Below are 16652 nucleotides of genomic sequence, written 5' to 3' on the forward strand. Positions count from 1 at the left end.
GAGCTGCATGTCATTTCCCCACCACCACCCCATACGTACGGCTCCACACAGGGCCCGGCCCCTCGGGGGAACTCCAAAATCCTGACAGCCGAGCGTTGGCACCTGCAGCCCTCCAGCGCCTGCTCCACAGTGAGGGTGAACAGGCTGGCGCACCTGGGGAAGGCAGGAGGGTGAGGGCATATGTGGGGGGCAGCTGCTCACCTTCCCAGGAACCAGGGGGCAACAGGCTGTGACAAGCGGAAGGGCCCCTTCCTTGGCACGCTCCCTGGGTGACGGATTGTGGCTAAGCTGCTCACGCAGCAGGACATAGCTGAGTCAGTCCTGCTGCTGTGATGGCAATTGAGCAAGTTACCACAATTTCCCCTCTAGGTACACGCCTTGGGAGCTCGGCATGAAGACACCGTGGCTTGTGGTTGCTTCCGATGGAGATGCCTTGGAGTTTCTCTGTCCAGGGGGATGCAGGATATACTGCCCCAGGGCTGAATCCAGCTCCCAGGGGCCAGAGGGCCAGTGCTCAGTTCTTGCCAGCAGCTTCTCTACCTTCTCCCCTCCTGGGCTTTGGGAAAGGCCCTTTGGTCCCATTTCCAGTCCCCTTCTTCTGCATGCACAGCCCTTCAAGCCCTGGCTGGGGAGCCCTCGGGATCTGGCCCTGAGCTCTCTGAGATGGCAGCCAGCCAACCCACTGTGCTCTGGGAGTTCACCCAGCTAAGCAGGGCCAGGTCTGCTTGGGAAGTGGATAGGAGATGGCCAAGGAGCATGCAGGGTCCCTTACAGAAGATGTGCAGTAGCAGTCCTAGGGCCACCCCCCCCAACCACTACACACACCCCAGGGTGCCCTCCCCTTGCCTTAATCCTTACGTGTCTGCATGCCGCTCCCCCTGGGATTGCTGCGAATACCCTTGGGACAGTGCTGGACTGTTCTCCAGCCCCCTCACATAGAAGTTGTAGGCAGCTGTAGAGTTGGACACAACAATTTCACTTGCCTCTTCCACCATCCTAGAAGCAGAGAGCCAGGAGTAAGAGGCTCTGGGGGAAAGGGAGGGAACCAGCACGAGCCCCCCATGGGGCAGAGCAACCAAACCCTCTGGATCTCTTCCCCTGTCCCCCTCCTACTTTGGCTCTTTCTCTGGAGGGACTAGCTCTGTCACCTCCCATTGCAGCAGAGCCTGGCTCCATTCTAGCCCAACCCCAGCCCACAGGATCAGCTCTCACCCCAGCCCAGGGGAGGGGCAGTCTCTGCTGCCCCAGAGGAGGAGCAGTTCCTGTGCAGACTGAGAGGCTGGCCTGGGGAGTTCCCAGGTCTTCCCCTGGCTGTGATCACCCTGGGTCCTACCAGACCACATGATGAGCAGAGCTCGAGGCCACAGGCTTGTGGAGTCAACACGTTCTCCAACATCAGAGATACCAAACTCCTCTTCCCTCTTGCAGTTCATCACCCAGGCCTTTCCTCCCACCCTCTTCCCTGGCTAGGGACAGGGTGCCCCCTCGCCCCCAATCCTCCCAGGCTCGGGCACCATTCCCAGAGCAGAGCAGAGCAGCTGCTCAGTGGCCTTTGGGGTGCCTTGTCCCTCAGCTTCAGGCAACTCGGGGATGGAGCCCAGCCTCCTTCCACTGCCGCCTTAGTGCATCAGTGACACTGTAACAGGAAGCCTCCCCATCCCCCCCCTCCAGATGCCACCAGCCAAGCTGCTTTCTGCCTGCCCAGAGTCGGGCTTTGCTGGGTGGTACCGTCAATGGGAGTGAGCGCAGAGCACCACAATGTCCCCTGGCTGCATGGTTATGGCATGTCCCCCCTGCTGCCAGCAGCTGGGAATCGGCCTCTCCCAGCCAGCCCCCAGTCCATCCTCTCTCCACTGGCCTCTATCCAGCTGCAGGCTTGTCCCTGACTAAATGAAGTGCTTTAGAAACAGAAAGATTCAAAGCCCCTGGGTGAGGAAGAGACAGTGTCTGGGTGCTGGGTGGGGTTCCTTCCAGTTCTGCAGTGCACCCCTACTTTCCTGCATTCCCACCCCCAGCTCTGCAGTGCACCCCAATCCTGAGCCACTGTCCTCCCCACCCTGTCTCTTCCTAGGCTCATAACAACTCTGCCAAAGGTGCTCAGTCCTGGCTGGCTCCATCCCCCACTCTCCTGGTCCTGCCCTCCCACCTCCAATGCTCAGTCCTGAGCACTATTCCCTATTCCAGTCCTGACCACACACCCCACAGTTGTGCCATGGCACCCCAAGCCCAAGCTCCAAATGCTCTGGCCAAGGGCAGCGTGTAGCTTTCAGAGATGTTGTTGAAACCATCCCCACACTGTGTTCTTAGCTCCTTTAACACCCAGCTTGGTGCTGGGGACTGGAAGCCTCTTGCTAATGCCCTGGGAGAAGCAGGAATGAGGGATCAGGTACATACAGACCCAGCGGGGGGACATCCAGCACGTGCAGGGCTTGATTTCTGGGGGTGAGCAGGTCCCAGGCGTTTCCATCTGCACAAAGCTATAACGAGCAGCATTAGTACTGAGCAGGGGCCACCCTGGGCATGGAGCAGAGCTGGCACTGGGCTGTCTGGGCGGGGAGTGCTCCATGGCGAGGGGGCAGGAGCCCAAGGGGGTGCTGGGAGAACACACTGTGGGCTGGGTGGTTTCACACAGGGCTCCTGGATTGTGGGGCTATTTTAACAATGAGGATTGCCTGCGATGCAGGGAGCCAGCCACATGACTCCAGTGAGCCCTGGTGCAGAGGCCTTGGACCAGCTCTATGCCCAGGCGGGATCTCACCCTTGACAAACTATATGTGGTGAGCTGTAAAGCAGCTGAACTAGGAGCCTCCCCCTTCCCGGCGGGCTGGCTCTCCATGGGGCACATGCAGGGATGTGAAAAGAAATTGACGGGAACTAGAGTTCGGTCAGCATTGAAAGCTTGTATCCTGCCCAGCATCACAATGTCACTGAGGGTCTCGGGGGCAGCACTGCCGGGGTTTGTGTGTAACTGGGTGGGGCTGTGGCTGGGGACTGCATGTGTCTCCAGCAGGTGCACTGAAAACCTGTGGCATCCCAATAATGTGGGGTGGCCAGGGGGAGAGTGGAAGAGCTGGACACATCTGGGGCCTGACCCACATCCCCACTGAAGTTAGTAATTCACCAGGCTTTGGATCAGGCCCTTGGAGGGGGGTGGGGTCTATATTGTTATCAGAAGTCCTGGCTACACTTCTCCTCTCTCATTAGAACACCCTTGGTAAAGCTGCCCCTGCTCTGACGTCATGGAGACCCTGCTACGTTTTCGCTGTGAGCCTTGGCTGATAAAATATGGTTCCTGCCTTTCCCGGATTTCTCCCCTTCTGCTGGCTGTGAGAGTGGGAAATGAGATTGTTTCCCTTGGGAAAACACCAGAAGCCCTCTCCCTTCCATTATGGCAAGGAATGATGGGCAGTTAATCAGCTGTCTGTCTGAGCTCCTGGCCTTGGACTGTGCTGCCCACGCAGATCCAATTACAGGACCAGGACTCTGCAGAGAGGTAGGGGTTCACCCGCTCGGATCCGATTGCAGGATCAATGTCATAGTTCCTTCCTCCAGGGGATGGGGGAGGAAGTTAATACAGAAGCAGCCTGCCCACGCTCCTTTTCATAAAGGAACATTCCTGGGAGCCTCTCTGAATGGAAACATTTGTCATGGTTCTTTGCTATTGACATACACAGGGATCCATGCCAACTGTTCTGAAGGGAAGGTTGTTAGGCAGCTGGCTGTCCAGGGTGTAGCAGGGATAATAGTATTATTGCAAACCCAAAGAGCTAACCACTCCACAGCCCCGTCTGGAGGCATGGCCCAGCCTCAGGTGCTGGCTCCAGGGCACAGCAGGTTGTACCCCGCCATTCCTTTGCTTCTTTTTCTTTGTTTCCTCTTTCTGATGTTTAAATTCAAGGCACAAACCTGCCTTGAGGCAGCATCGTCAGGGGGCATTCAGACCCAGGAGAGCCAGGCAGGGGATGGTTCCTATGCACCAGGCTGGCTCCCACACCCACAGATTGGGGTTCAGAACCTGCTGAGGGCAGCAGAAAAACCTGCAGGCTCCACTTCAGAGCCTGCTGAGGCCAGGGTGGGCTCGGTGCACCCTGGACAGTGGAGGTTTGTTCTGGAGCTGCTGGGAGCAGGCTCTGCCCCAGCTGACTCTGGCTCAGGCCCGTGGGACTTCACAGCACCCGAGAATGGGTGGAGCAAAAAGGGAATCTGGCCCCGCCCCCTTGATACCCATCTTCCAGCTCTGTGGCACCACATCATCCCCCTCATGCTGGGGGTTTTCCCAGCCAGCTTACAGCCTCTTTATACCGGTGGGACCCACTGACAGGAGTGGACTCTGCATACAGTGTGTTTTGTTATTTGTTAGGCTGTTCAGAGACACAGGGCCTGATCCTGGCCTTGCTGGGGTCATTGACACCCATGCCAAGTGAGTTTAAATGAGATGTACCCCATTTCCATTCTGCTCCAGCCTCATACCCACCCACTCTGCACAGGTCTCACTGACAGCACCAGGGGTGCAGCAGAGCAGGGGGCAATCCACCTCCTTGGGGAAGCTACCCACAGGCAGTGAGGGTGGGCAGTGGAAGGCAGAGCCATATGGGTAACACAGGGAAAGGACAGGGAAGGAAAAGCCATCCTGGCTGCCGCTCAGAGCAGGAGCCCCTGGGGACATCCCAGCTTCCCCACACTCAACAATCCCTGGATCCTGTAGTACATTTGCCCTGCTCCGCCCATTCCCCGGTTTGGGGCTCAGACTCAGGCATTGGGGGAGGGGGGTTGCTCTGCAGACTGGCAGGACTCACAGGTGCTCCAGCTGGGAAGGTAATGGCGAAGATTGCCCAGGGGGTGTGAGAGTCCAGCCAGGGGGCAGCACAGATGGCAGCCCCAGGGCCCCACCACATGCAATGGGAGATGCTGCTCTAATGAGGGTTATAAAATCATTCCCTGATGGCCCAGGCTGGGGGATGGGCAGCCAGCCTGGGGCACACACCAGCCAGCCCACCAGCGATGGATCTCCTGCACTCCATCTTACCTGGACAAAGCTGACAGTTTGCAGATGCTCCCCGCCATCCCCTGGGGGCTTTGGCTCCTGGAAGAAGATTTCTATCACCTGGGGAAGGGGTGGAACTGCTCAGAGGCCTGTGCTTTGCTCACCAGCTCCCTGGAATTTGTGGACCGGGGGCTTCTTCTGCAGCTGGGATCTGTCCTGCCTTCAGATAGCTGGGGGAGCTCCTGTCAATTTCAGGGTCTGTCTCATCAGTTCATGGAAGAGTGGGATTGGGACTTTTGGGTGAGCTGAGAGCTCACGGCCACCCCCTGCCACCTGAGCAGCAGCCTCCCCAGTGGATCGCTGGCTGGCAATTGACCCCCTGGGATGCTGTGTACAATGGCTGTTCAGATTTCAGTGGGTGTGAGGCGGAAATTTAGTGGTGGCCAGGAGTCCCTTAGGGCCTGGAAGCCCTTGGATTTTTGTGAAGGGTAAAATGTAAACGTCAGTCTATTTCAGGAGCCTTCGTTGTAGTTATTCACTGCCGTTTGATTACACCCAAATTACCCACACCGATCCCCTCGCTTGGGTTGTTAGCAGGGTTTGAGCCTAGACCTGTCAGAGCTAGAAGCACGAGCCACTACAGCTTGAGCTAAAGGAGCAGCTCCTCCAGTTAACAGCTTTAATAGGTTCTTATCCTCATGTGGAGCCAATGCTAAGGGGCACTGAGACATGCTGAGCTAGGCGGGAGGCCAGACGCTGTGCTAGGACGTGACAGAATGTTAATAGATTGAGAAGTGCCTCATGTAGCAACAACCACTATTGGTCTGGCAGTGGGAGGCCAAGCATGTCCCAGGGTCCCACTGACACGTCCAGGTGCTGACTCGTTTTCTCTCCCCCTCTCTCGGATGGTGCATGAGCTGCAGGCGCCTGTCTAGCTCCAGCACCCGCTGCCACCTTCCCCTGCTTTGACCCTGCGGGAGCCACGGACTAGCTGAGCTACCTGGACACTCTGCTCCTCTGGGGGAAGCTGATGCTGGTTACACCACTGCTTCCGTCTGTCTGTCTACCACACAACAGGAAATGGGAAGGCAATGGTGCTGAGCGGCTTCCAGGCAGCAGTGGCCAGAGCACTGCAGAGCCAGCACAGTTCCACACCTGGGAAGTGGGGAGCAGGAACGGTGCCCTCCCCATGGTAGAGCCACCTCCCCACCCCCCACACTTTCTGCCCCTCTCGCTGGCTTTCTCCCCGCATCAGAACTGCTGCCACCTCCATGGAGCACGGACCCGCAGGGGCAGCCAATAGGGGAAGGGGAGAATGTCTCTCCCTGCCTCACTCTGATGCCCAGATCTGACCTGCCAACCTACTTAAATGGTGCCCCTGGCTGCCCTCTGACCCTGGGACACCACGCCCAGCACACATATGTATATTCCCGTTTGCCCAGTTCAGTGCCAAGCCCCAGGCAACTTACAAGGATTGGAAGGTTCATGCCAGTGGGTGGAATGGGCCGTCCCAGCCCAGAGCATCCGAAGGGTTAAACCAGTGCGGTGAGAGGGAGACAGGACCCAGCAATAACTTCTGGGTCGCCCAGCCCGGTGTACTCACCTGCTGGATAATGCTGTGGTGTTGCCCAGTGCCCTGAGGTTGCGGCTCAGTCCCGGCATGATGGGCCTCCCACAGCAGCAGGGACACGCTGTAGCCAAGGGGCACCATGGCCAGCAGGGGTCTCACCAGCTCCGAGAACATCTCGTCCTGCAGAGAGAGTCAGGGGGAGCAACCCAAGACACAGCGACCCCAGGGGAGCTGGGGCGGATCTCGAACACAGGCCAGGGTGCTCTGCTCCAAGCCCTGACCTCAGGCCCTTCCCGCCCCCAGCCTCCCCAGTGCAGGCAGCCCCACATCATTCTTCCCCCACCCACACTGCTGATGCTGGCCCGTGCTGAGGTCTTTGGGGGTGGGGCTGGTGGGGAGAGGTAGAGACCCCATTGAAACGTGCCCAGCTGTGCAAAACTACAGGCCATTTACCAGCTGGGCTCGGACGCTTTCAGGACCCCAAGCCCTGGCTCAGTCTGGCCCTGGAGAAGCAGACCGGGAGTGGCACAGTCCATGAAGAAGGCCTGGGACCCCAAAGGAGGCATCTGCTGGGAGCAGGGTAGGGGATAGGAGACCCCTGTGCAGTGTGAGTAAGAGTGGGAATGCCAAAGACGAAGCATCGCTGTGGGGGCGGGAGCAATGGTGAAATGCCCACAATAACTGGACTAATCCCAAGGGGAGGGGAAGCCCTGCTGCTTGGGCTATTTCCAAGTGGACTGGACCAAGCTCCACATTATTCCTAGATCTCAAGTTTCCCTCAGAGGCCTTAGGCTGATCAGGGGGTCATGACAAGCACCTTTGTAGCCCTTTCTTACTGCCCGTGTTTGGGGGGGCCAGGATAATCCCAGGGGACACGGCTGAGCTCTGGTGAGAGACATGGGTCAGTTTGCAGGGCTTGGGGAGTCTAGGGCTCAGTCTGGCTCCTGGATCAGCCTCTGGGTGCTGCCTGCCCTTGAGTCTAAGGAGAGGGGTGCAGGCCCCAGGCCTTTCCCCTTCCCAGCATAGACTTGCAGAACCCACTGTACCTGCCCCGTGTCCAGACTAAAGATGCCATCGAACGTTAAGCAGCCCTCCTGGAAAGACACAGCAGCTGGGTTAGCACTCAGCCCTCCCTGCCTCTCACCCAGCCCCAGCACCCCCCAGCCTGGAGCTCTCCCATCCCACAGGGACTTCTGGGGTGTATTTCATCCCGCTGGGCTGGGTGCAGGAGGAATCGTAGCGTCCGAGCTCCAGGGGTTGGCAGCATTGCACTGCACTGCAGGGAGCAGCTCCACAGCCGTGGCAGGGCGGGGGCTGAGCAGGCAGTGACCTGCTGCCCTTTGCTCCTGTGGGGCTTCCGGTGAGACAGACCCTGTCGGAGGGGAACTAAGTGAGAGGGCTACATGGGAGGGGGAGGGGCTGAGAGCTGAACAGAGCCAGGCCATGAAAGAGACCTGGGACTCAACGCTCCCCCCGCCCCGGTTCCCTCCTACCCCAGTGGGTCAGGGTTCCCTCAAGCCCCAAAAGCTGATTTGTAAGACAGCAGGTGTGCCCAGTGGGATGACTCGTGCTGCTTGTGGTGAGGCCTCTGTTGCTTCGTCCTGTGCCTGGCTGGAGGGGCCAGCCCAGCACCGCCCCTGCATTCAGCCGTACTCCGGACACAGACAGCTTCCGGGCCGCTACCTGAGCACGGGCATGACATGAGCCAAGTCTGAGCCTCATGCCCATGGTCCCCACCTTCCCTCCTCACTCCAGTTCGGGGTGAGGACACTGCCCCAGACACCAGCCAATCCTACCTGAATGCCCTTGTCTGCCTTATCTATGAAAATCAGTCGGCTGGAGTCTTCGTTCACAATCCGGAAACTCTCCTGCTTCCCCGAGTCTGAAACGCCGAGTGACGGGACAGGTCAGGCCATTTACACACAGTCCAGGGGGGCCAGAGGCATGAACATCAGATCAGGGATGTGATCAAGAAATAAACTATGGGAGATCCCGCTCCCTGGGGCCTGATCCACTCCAGTCAGTCCATGGAGGCCACTCCCCTGGAACCCGCTGCAGTGAGGACTGGGATGTGCCACCCTGCACAACACCTGCAGCCTGGATCTCCTGGGCCTGGCAGCACCACCTGTGGCACACATGGCAGGCCTAGAAGGCAGGGACATGAAGCCAGATGCTGGATGGGAATGAGCCAGGAAACAGGAACGAGAGCAGAGCCGGGTGACCTGACCCAACCTGCCATTCCCCAGGCACTGGGACTTTGGCCCACATGTACCCATGGGTTTTTCACCTGCTGAGCCCAGGCTGCCCTCCATTCCCTACCCCCCACCCCAATTCTCCTTCGCAGGGAGCGTCAGCCTCCTCCTGGTCCCTGCTGGGGAGCCGCAGCTCTTTGGCTTTAATCTCAGCCCATCCTCCCCACAGGCTGGTCCTGCAGCTGGGGAAGGGCTGGGGTGAGGAAGGTCACTGAGCCCTGCTGCTGCTGGCCCTACCCAGTCGGTTCCCTGCAGTGGTGTAGACATGAGCTGGCTTTGCGGCAGGCTCAGGCACAGAGGGGAGGCCTGAACGCTGGTTGCTAAAGGGAACTGAGATCCCGGCTGGCTGCAGCCTACTGGGTGTAACTGTCCCTGGCTTGCTCTTGTGCTGGGGGACCATCCTCCTGCAGGGCCCTGACAGAGGGACTCTCCTGTCAGCAGTTCCCCTTTGTGGTGAACTGACAAAACCACTTCCAAGTGCTGGCCTGGGCTCCCCACCCCTCCCCCATGGAGCTGGAGCCTGGCCAGCCCTTCACTCCGAGCCCCAGGCTGAGGAGAGGTGGGGTGCAGCCTCCCAAGACCCCTGCTGCCTCCACCCTCACCCCACTTTAGGCACCAGTGGCTCAGAGAGCAAAGGGATATTGTGTCCTCATTCTGCAGTGCCCCCCCAGAGCCAGCTCACCCCCTTCTCTCCAGGTCCATCTCCTTCCTCCCCCTGCGCCCCCTTCATCATGCTCCTCTCCAGCTAACTCTGCATCTCCCCCCAGCTGCTCTTCGTGCCTGGTTGCCTTATTGCCATTCTCACCATGGGGCTCTGGCAGTGCCGGCTGGACACAGATCCCAGCTCCTTTCACAGCAGCAGCAGATAGGCTTAGCTTTTGGGCCCAGCTCTGCAGAGAGATTTACCTGCCTCTCTCCGGTTGATTTCAAGGGCAGTTAGGTGCCTAACTGGGCCTACTAGGCTCGGCTGGATTTGAACCAGTCATTGGCTTCCCAGCCCACTCCCTACTCCCATGCAGGAGCCAATCCCCTGACAAGACTACACAAAGGGGCCTGATGAATTGTAGGCACTCATGCCCTAGACCCCCTGCCCCCCTACTGCTGGGTGCCCAGGGCACCGTACCTGCTGCGCGTCGGAGTCCCACTGCGGCTTGCACACATGCCTCCTGCTTGGCCTGGAAGGAAGCACACCAGAGAGAGGTAAGGGCTTCTGCCCCAGGCCTGGCACTTCCAGGAGCAGGCTGCTAGGGAGCTGAAGGAGAAGCACAAGGGGAAGCCAGTTCCCTGGCTCCTGATGCACCAGCCAGCTCCAGAGAGCACCTGGCTCCCATTCACCAGCAGCCCAAGGAGGAGCTGGAAGCAACAGATCAGGTGTCAAAGCTGGACAAAGGGGACAGAGATAGGACAATGTGCGATGAGGGAGCCGCCCCTCCCAGACCTCCCCACTCTGGGTCCCTCAGCTAACCCCAGCAGTACTCACCTGCCCAGCGTCCATAGCTGACACCCTACTGCACTCTCCAGCCGGTGAGCTCCTTTTCCATGGAAGGGCGGGGGAATAGGGGTACAGGGAGATGAAGTTACCATGCATTTTTAATCTGCCTGGCCAGCCTGTCCTGATGCTCCTCAGGGGAGCAGAGGTAGGTGTAGGCTGCAGGTGGGGGGAGGGGGTCTTCCCCAGTTGAGCACAAGGAGCAGGTGTGGACAGAGCTGGGGAGAGCAGCGCCTGAGCTTCAAGGGCAGAGCAGAGGGTGCGGGCACAAAGGTGGTTCCCTCCATGCCTCCCCTGCAGCAGTCGGACAGCTGAAGTCATCTGCTTGTATGGCTGCAGCACCGTCAATGGGGCAACAGCAGAGCAATCTTCTCCCACACTGGCCCCCGGAGGTGCCTCAAACCAGCCCTGCGGGGCGACTTCTAGGGCTGAGAGTGGACTTCAGACTTCACAGCTCATTTCAGTGCTTGGCCCCTGCTGTGACAGCCAACAGGGGCCAGTAACGACAGGCATCTCTCCATTGGCACCCCCAACTCCTTTCACATTCCCCTTGCCCCACGCAGTGACTTTTGGTCACCAGCGAACTGGGCTGGATTCAAACTGATGGCTTAAATGTGCAAGTCTACGGAGAAACCTCATCTCCTCCGAACCTCATTAGTTAATGACCCGCACTCCTTTTTATTTTTACTGTTATTCATTTGCCTCATTAGAGTTCCCTAGGTCCCCAGCCCTGGATCAGCGCTCCACCATGCTAGACTCTGTACAAACTGTACTAAAGAGATAGTCCTGCCTGGAAGAGTTTACAATCTAAACAAGAGACAGACTATCCTCTAGCAAAGCCCCTCTGCACAGCCTGAGCAGCTCCTCCAAAGCTCATAGCATCAGTTGCACTCCATCAGTTTGTTGCTCCTGGGAAAGCCCTCTGAAACACATACCTCCCTTGTCTGAGTGTCCTGGGGTCTCAGCAACCATATGACCTTACTTGAGTGCCCTTCAGTATAACACCAAAAATAAACCACAAATACTTGGCTCTGTAACAGCAGAGTACAGCCCAGAGCAGGGCCCGTGGCTACAGATGCTAATGAGCATTAATAAATCAATGATCAGGAAATGCTTCATTTTAAAAGAATAGATGATCAGCAGACATAGTACCATAGGACTGGAAGGAACCTCGAGAGGTCCTCTAGTCCAGTCTCCTGCACTCGTGGCAGGACTAATTATCTAGCCCATTCCTGACAGGTGTTTGTCTAACCTGTTCTTAGAAATCTCCAATGATGGAGATTCCGTAATCTCCCTAGGCAATTTATTCCAGTGCTTAACTACTCTGACTGGAAGTTTTTCCTAATGTCCAACCTAGACCTCCCTTGCTGCAATTTAAGCCCATTGCTTCTTGTCCTATCCTCAGAGGTTAAGAAAAACAATTTTTCTTCCTTCTCCTTGTCCAAGTGTATACATTTTTAATATATAAGGCAACACCTTCTCCCTTTTTTCCCTGCTGGTCCTTTCTGAGCAAGCTGTACCCTTCTATACCAATATTCCAGTCATGTGTATTATCCCACCAGGTCTCTGTGATGCAAACTATGTCATACTTGTGTTTATTTACTAGCATTTCGAGTGCTTCCTGCTTATTCCCCTTATTCCACATGCTAGATGGTGTCCTCCTTCTAGATGATGATATGGTATCCTCTCACACTGAGGATACCACTCCATTGGGAGGGAACCCCTGTTATTAGGAAAAGGCAGGTAATAATAGTGGGGGATTCAATTATTAGAAATATAGATAGTTGGGTTTGTGATGACCAGGAGAACTGCATGGTGCCCAGGAGATGACCAGGAGAAGCCTGCCAGGTGCGAAGGTTGTGGACCTCTTGAGACATCAAAACAAAATTGTTTGCAGTACTGGGGAGAAGCTGGTGGTCATGGTACATGTAGGTACTAGTGACACAGGGAAAGGTAGGAGAAAGGTCCTGGAAGCTAAATTCAGGCTGCTATGTAAGAGATTGAAGTCCAGGACCTCCATGGCAGCATTCTTTGAAATGCTTCCAATTCCACACCTAGAGTCAGTTAGACAAGCAGAACTGCAGGGACTCAATGTGTGGATGAGATGATGGTGTTGGGAGGAGGGATTTAGGTTTACTAGGAACTGGAGAATCTTTTGGGAAAGGAGGAGCCCAGACAGGAAGGATGGGCTCCACCTAAACCAAAATGGAACCAGATTGCTGGCATGTTTTTAAATTAAGGGCTGGGGGGAAGCTGACAAGTGAGAAGGAGCACATGGTTTGGACAGAGACATCTCTTACAGGAGGTTTTATTAAAGGGGATACTCTATATCCTAGTAATGAGGAGAGGATAAAAGTAGATAAAGTACAGGAAGAAACAGAAGAGAAACAGTCAAATGAAAAAGAGTCCCATTCAATTACATCACAGGAAGGCAGACAACTAAATACTGATAAATTGTATAACTGCTTGTATACCAATGCAAGAAGTCTAAATACTAAACTGGGTGAACTTGAGTGCCTGGTATTAAATGAGGATATTGATATAATAGGCATCACAGAAACTTGGTGGAATGATGATAACCAATGGGACACCGTAAAACCTACAGTCATGCTGCTGGGGGAATGGCACTATATGTGGAAGAAAGCATAAAGGCAAACAAAGTAAAAATCTTAAATGAATCAAACTGTACCACAGTATCACTATGGATAGAAATTCCATGCTTAAATAATAAGAATATAGCAGTAGGGATATATTACCGACCACCTGACCATGATGGTGATGGTGACTGTGAAATGCTCAGCGAGATTAGAGAGGCTACAAAAGCAGAATACCCAATAATAATGGGGGATTTCAACTATCCCCATATTGACTGGGTAAATGTCACCTCAGGGTCAGGATGCAGAGATAACGTTTCTGGACACCATTAATGACTGCTTCCTGGAGCAGCTAGTCCTGGAACCCACAAGGGGAGAGGCAATTCTTGATTTAGTCCTAAATGGAGCACAGGATCTGGTCCAAGAACTGCTTGGTATTACAGACTATAATTTAATTAAATTTAACATCCTTGTAGGGGAGAAAATACCAAAGAAACCCATGACAGTAGCTTTTAACTTCAAAAAGGAGAGCTACACAAAAATGAGGAAACTAATTAAATGGAAATTAAAAGGAACAGTCACAAGAATGAAATGCCTTAAAAGCTGCATGGAAATTATTTAAAAGCACCATAATAGAGGCTCAAACTAAATGAATCCCCCCCTCTAAATAAATAGTAAAAGGATCAAAAAGATCCATCATGGCTAAAGAGCAGAGTAAAAGAGACAGTTAGAGACAAAAAGGTATCCTTTAAAAACTGGATGTCAAATCCTACCAAGTAAAATAGAAAGGAACATAAACTCTGGCAAGTCACATGTGAAACTATAATGAGGCAGGCCAAAAAACAAAACAAAACAAAACAAAAAGATTTCCCTTTACACACAAACTCACTGTGTGGGGGGGCAGAGGGTGAGAAAACCTGGATTTGTGCTGGAAATGGCCCAACTTGATGATCACTTTAGATAAGCTATTTACCAGCAGGACAGTGGGGTGGGAGGGGGTATTGTTTCATGGTCTCTGTGTGTATATAATGTCTACTGCAGTTTCCACGGTATGCATCCGATGAAGTGAGCTGTAGCTCACGAAAGCTCATGCTCAAATAAATTGGTTAGTCTCTAAGGTGCCACAAGTACTCCTTTTCTTTTTGGTTAAAAGCCAGGAAACAAAGGATAGGAATAAATTGTCAGTTTTCACAATGGAGAGTGATAAATAGTGGGGTCCCCCAAGGATTTGTACTAGGACCAGTACTGTTCAACATATTCATAAATGATCTGGAAATGGGTAAACTGTGAGGTGGCAAAGTTTGAAAATGATACAAAATTACTCAAGACAGCTGAGTCCAAAGCTGACTGTGAAGAGTTACAAAGGGGTCTCAAAAAACAAAGTGACTGGGTAAAAAAACGGCAGATGAAATTCTATGTTACTAAGTGCAAAGTAATGCACACTAGAAAAAATAATCCCAACTATACATACAAAACAATGGGGTCTAAACTAGCTGTTACCACTCAAGAAAGAGATCTTAGAGTCATTGTGGCTATTCTTGAGAACATCTGCTAATGTGCAGCGGTAGTCAAAAAAGCTAACAGAATTTTAGGAACCATTAGGAAAGTGATAGATAATAAGACAGAAAATATCATAATGTCACTATATAAATCCATGGTATGCCCACACCTTGAATACTGTGTGCAGTTCTGGTCACCCCATCTCAAAAAAGGTATATTAAATTGGAAAAAGGACAGAGAAGGGCAACAAAAATGTTTAGGGATATGGAGCAGCTTCCATATGAGGAGAGATGAAAAAGACTGGGACTGTTCATCTTAGAAAAGAGATAACCGGGGGGGGGGGGGGGGGGCAGGGGGATATAGCAGAGGTCTATAAAATCATGAATGGGATGGAGAAAGTGAATGAGGAAGTGTTATTTATGCCTTCTCATAAGAACCAGGAGTCACCCAATGAAATTAATAGGCAGTAAGTTTAAAACAAATATAAGGAAATACATCTTCACACAGTGCACAGTTAACCTGTGGAACTGGTTGACAGGGGAAATTGTAACAGACAAAAGTATAACTGTGTTAAAAAAATAAGTAGATAAGTTCCTGGAGGATAGGTCAATCAATGGCTATTAGCCTGGATGGTCAGGGATGCAACCCAATGCTCTGGGTGTCCTTAAACCTCCGACTGCCAGAAGATGGGACTCAGTGACATAGGATGGATCACTCAATAAATTGCCCTGTTCTGTTGATTCCCCCTGAAGCATGTGGCACCGGCCACTGTTGGAAGACTGGCTATTGGACTAGCTGGCCCATTGATCTGACCGAGTACGCCATTCTTATGTTGCTGAAATGTATCCCAATGATTGTGAGGCTTTTAGCAGAGAATGCTGCAGCAACTCAGACACTGGAGCCTGTCAACCCAGTTAGAGCAGTCACTAGTGGTGTTATTACAGCCTGTTTTCTATGGCAGCAGTAAGAGGCAAACAACCTCAATCCAGCACTCATTTATTATTAATGCTGGGTTTGGCATGTGATCTTCATGGACAATGGGACTATGGTAAAAAGTGACTATGTAAAACTGGCATCTTCCTGCTCCACGGATCTGCTCCCTGGGCATTTCTGAGGCCCAGCCACTCAAGTCTCACTGCTATTTACCCTCTAAGAGCCACAGCAGCTTCGGGAGAGAGAGCAGAAATCTATCCTTGTGCATTATCGGTGACACTGCCAGCTCCATTCCAGCTGCAAACTCTTCCTTCCCAGGGGCACTGTAAGCAGCAGAGGAACAGGGGGGCTTTCAGACAGTCAGTGCAGCTGGATTCCATTCTTCCATATGCAGAGATCAGCCATCCACTTTCAGTCTGGAGTGTTTTTATTTTAGGTTAATCAATAATAAGGAAGTACAAAGTGGAGTCCCACGAGAGAGCCCCCCCCCAACCCCCAGGTGGGCCCCTGCCCAGTGATGAGCGGCCAAAATCTTAACAACGGGTTCCCTCCTCACCCCATGAAGGGGTTGTTGCCCACTCCTGCCCCATCCAACCCCCCTCCGTTCCTTGATGCCCCCCCATCCACCCTCCTCCCCTGTCCCCTGACTGCCCCCAGAACTGGGCAGGAGGGTCTCGTGGGCCACCATAGTGGGTGCCCACCTGACCCCTAAGAGCCAGTGACACCTGCTGGGGGGCGAGGTTTGGAGTCCTGGAGGTGCTTACCTGGGGCAGCTCCCAGGAAGCATCTGGCAGGTCCCTCTGGCACCTAGGGGCAGGGGAGCGTAGCTGGGGGGGAGCAGGGGGAGTGGCTGCTCCCCCACTGATCACATTAAAAGTGGCGCCTTAGGCGCCAACTCCCTGGGTGCTCTGGGGCTGGAGCACCCACGGGGAAAATTTGGTGGGTGCAGAGCACCCACCGGCACCTTCCCACCCCGCACCTGGCCACAGCTCACCTCACCTCCACTCCTCCTCCCCTGAACGCACCGCCCCGCTTTGCTTCTCTGCCCCCCAGCTTCCCGCAAATCAGCTGTTCGGTGGGAAGCTGGGGAGGGCTGAGAAGCAGGCGGCGGCTTCCCGCTCAGGCCCAGGGTGGCGCAAGTGAGCTGGGGCAGGGAGCGGTTTCCCTGCGCGCAGCCCCTGCCCCCCAGGTTACCTGCTGTGGCACGGGCAGCCCTCCTCATGCCCCACCCCTACCCCCACCCCAGCTCACCTCCTCCTCCCTGGGCCTGAGCAGGAAGCCCTGGCCTTCTTCTCAGCCTGCCCCAGTGTCCTGTGCGAACAGCTGATTT

The 16652-nt window shown here is 54.4% G+C and overlaps 1 protein-coding gene across 2 annotated transcripts in view; it reads right to left on the bottom strand.

The window, feature by feature from the left end:
• Window positions 1–16639, bottom strand: part of LOC140915783 (uncharacterized) — a 28752-nt gene extending 12113 nt beyond the window's left edge. For both annotated transcript variants that reach the window (XM_073356071.1, XM_073356069.1), the window contains exons 1-9: window positions 16574–16639; window positions 9930–9981; window positions 8351–8436; window positions 7601–7648; window positions 6588–6734; window positions 5027–5104; window positions 2395–2477; window positions 859–996; window positions 40–153 (exon numbers count right to left, since the gene is read on the bottom strand). In XM_073356071.1, the coding sequence (XP_073212172.1) occupies window positions 40–153; window positions 859–996; window positions 2395–2477; window positions 5027–5104; window positions 6588–6728 (554 nt within the window). In that variant the 5' untranslated portion in view covers window positions 6729–6734; window positions 7601–7648; window positions 8351–8436; window positions 9930–9981; window positions 16574–16639. The remainder of the gene's footprint in view (window positions 1–39; window positions 154–858; window positions 997–2394; window positions 2478–5026; window positions 5105–6587; window positions 6735–7600; window positions 7649–8350; window positions 8437–9929; window positions 9982–16573) is intronic.
• Window positions 16640–16652: the final 13 nt, after the last annotated feature.

The sequence above is a fragment of the Lepidochelys kempii genome, chromosome 8, assembly GCF_965140285.1.
Source record: "Lepidochelys kempii isolate rLepKem1 chromosome 8, rLepKem1.hap1, whole genome shotgun sequence".
Taxonomy (NCBI): Eukaryota; Metazoa; Chordata; order Testudines; family Cheloniidae; genus Lepidochelys; species Lepidochelys kempii.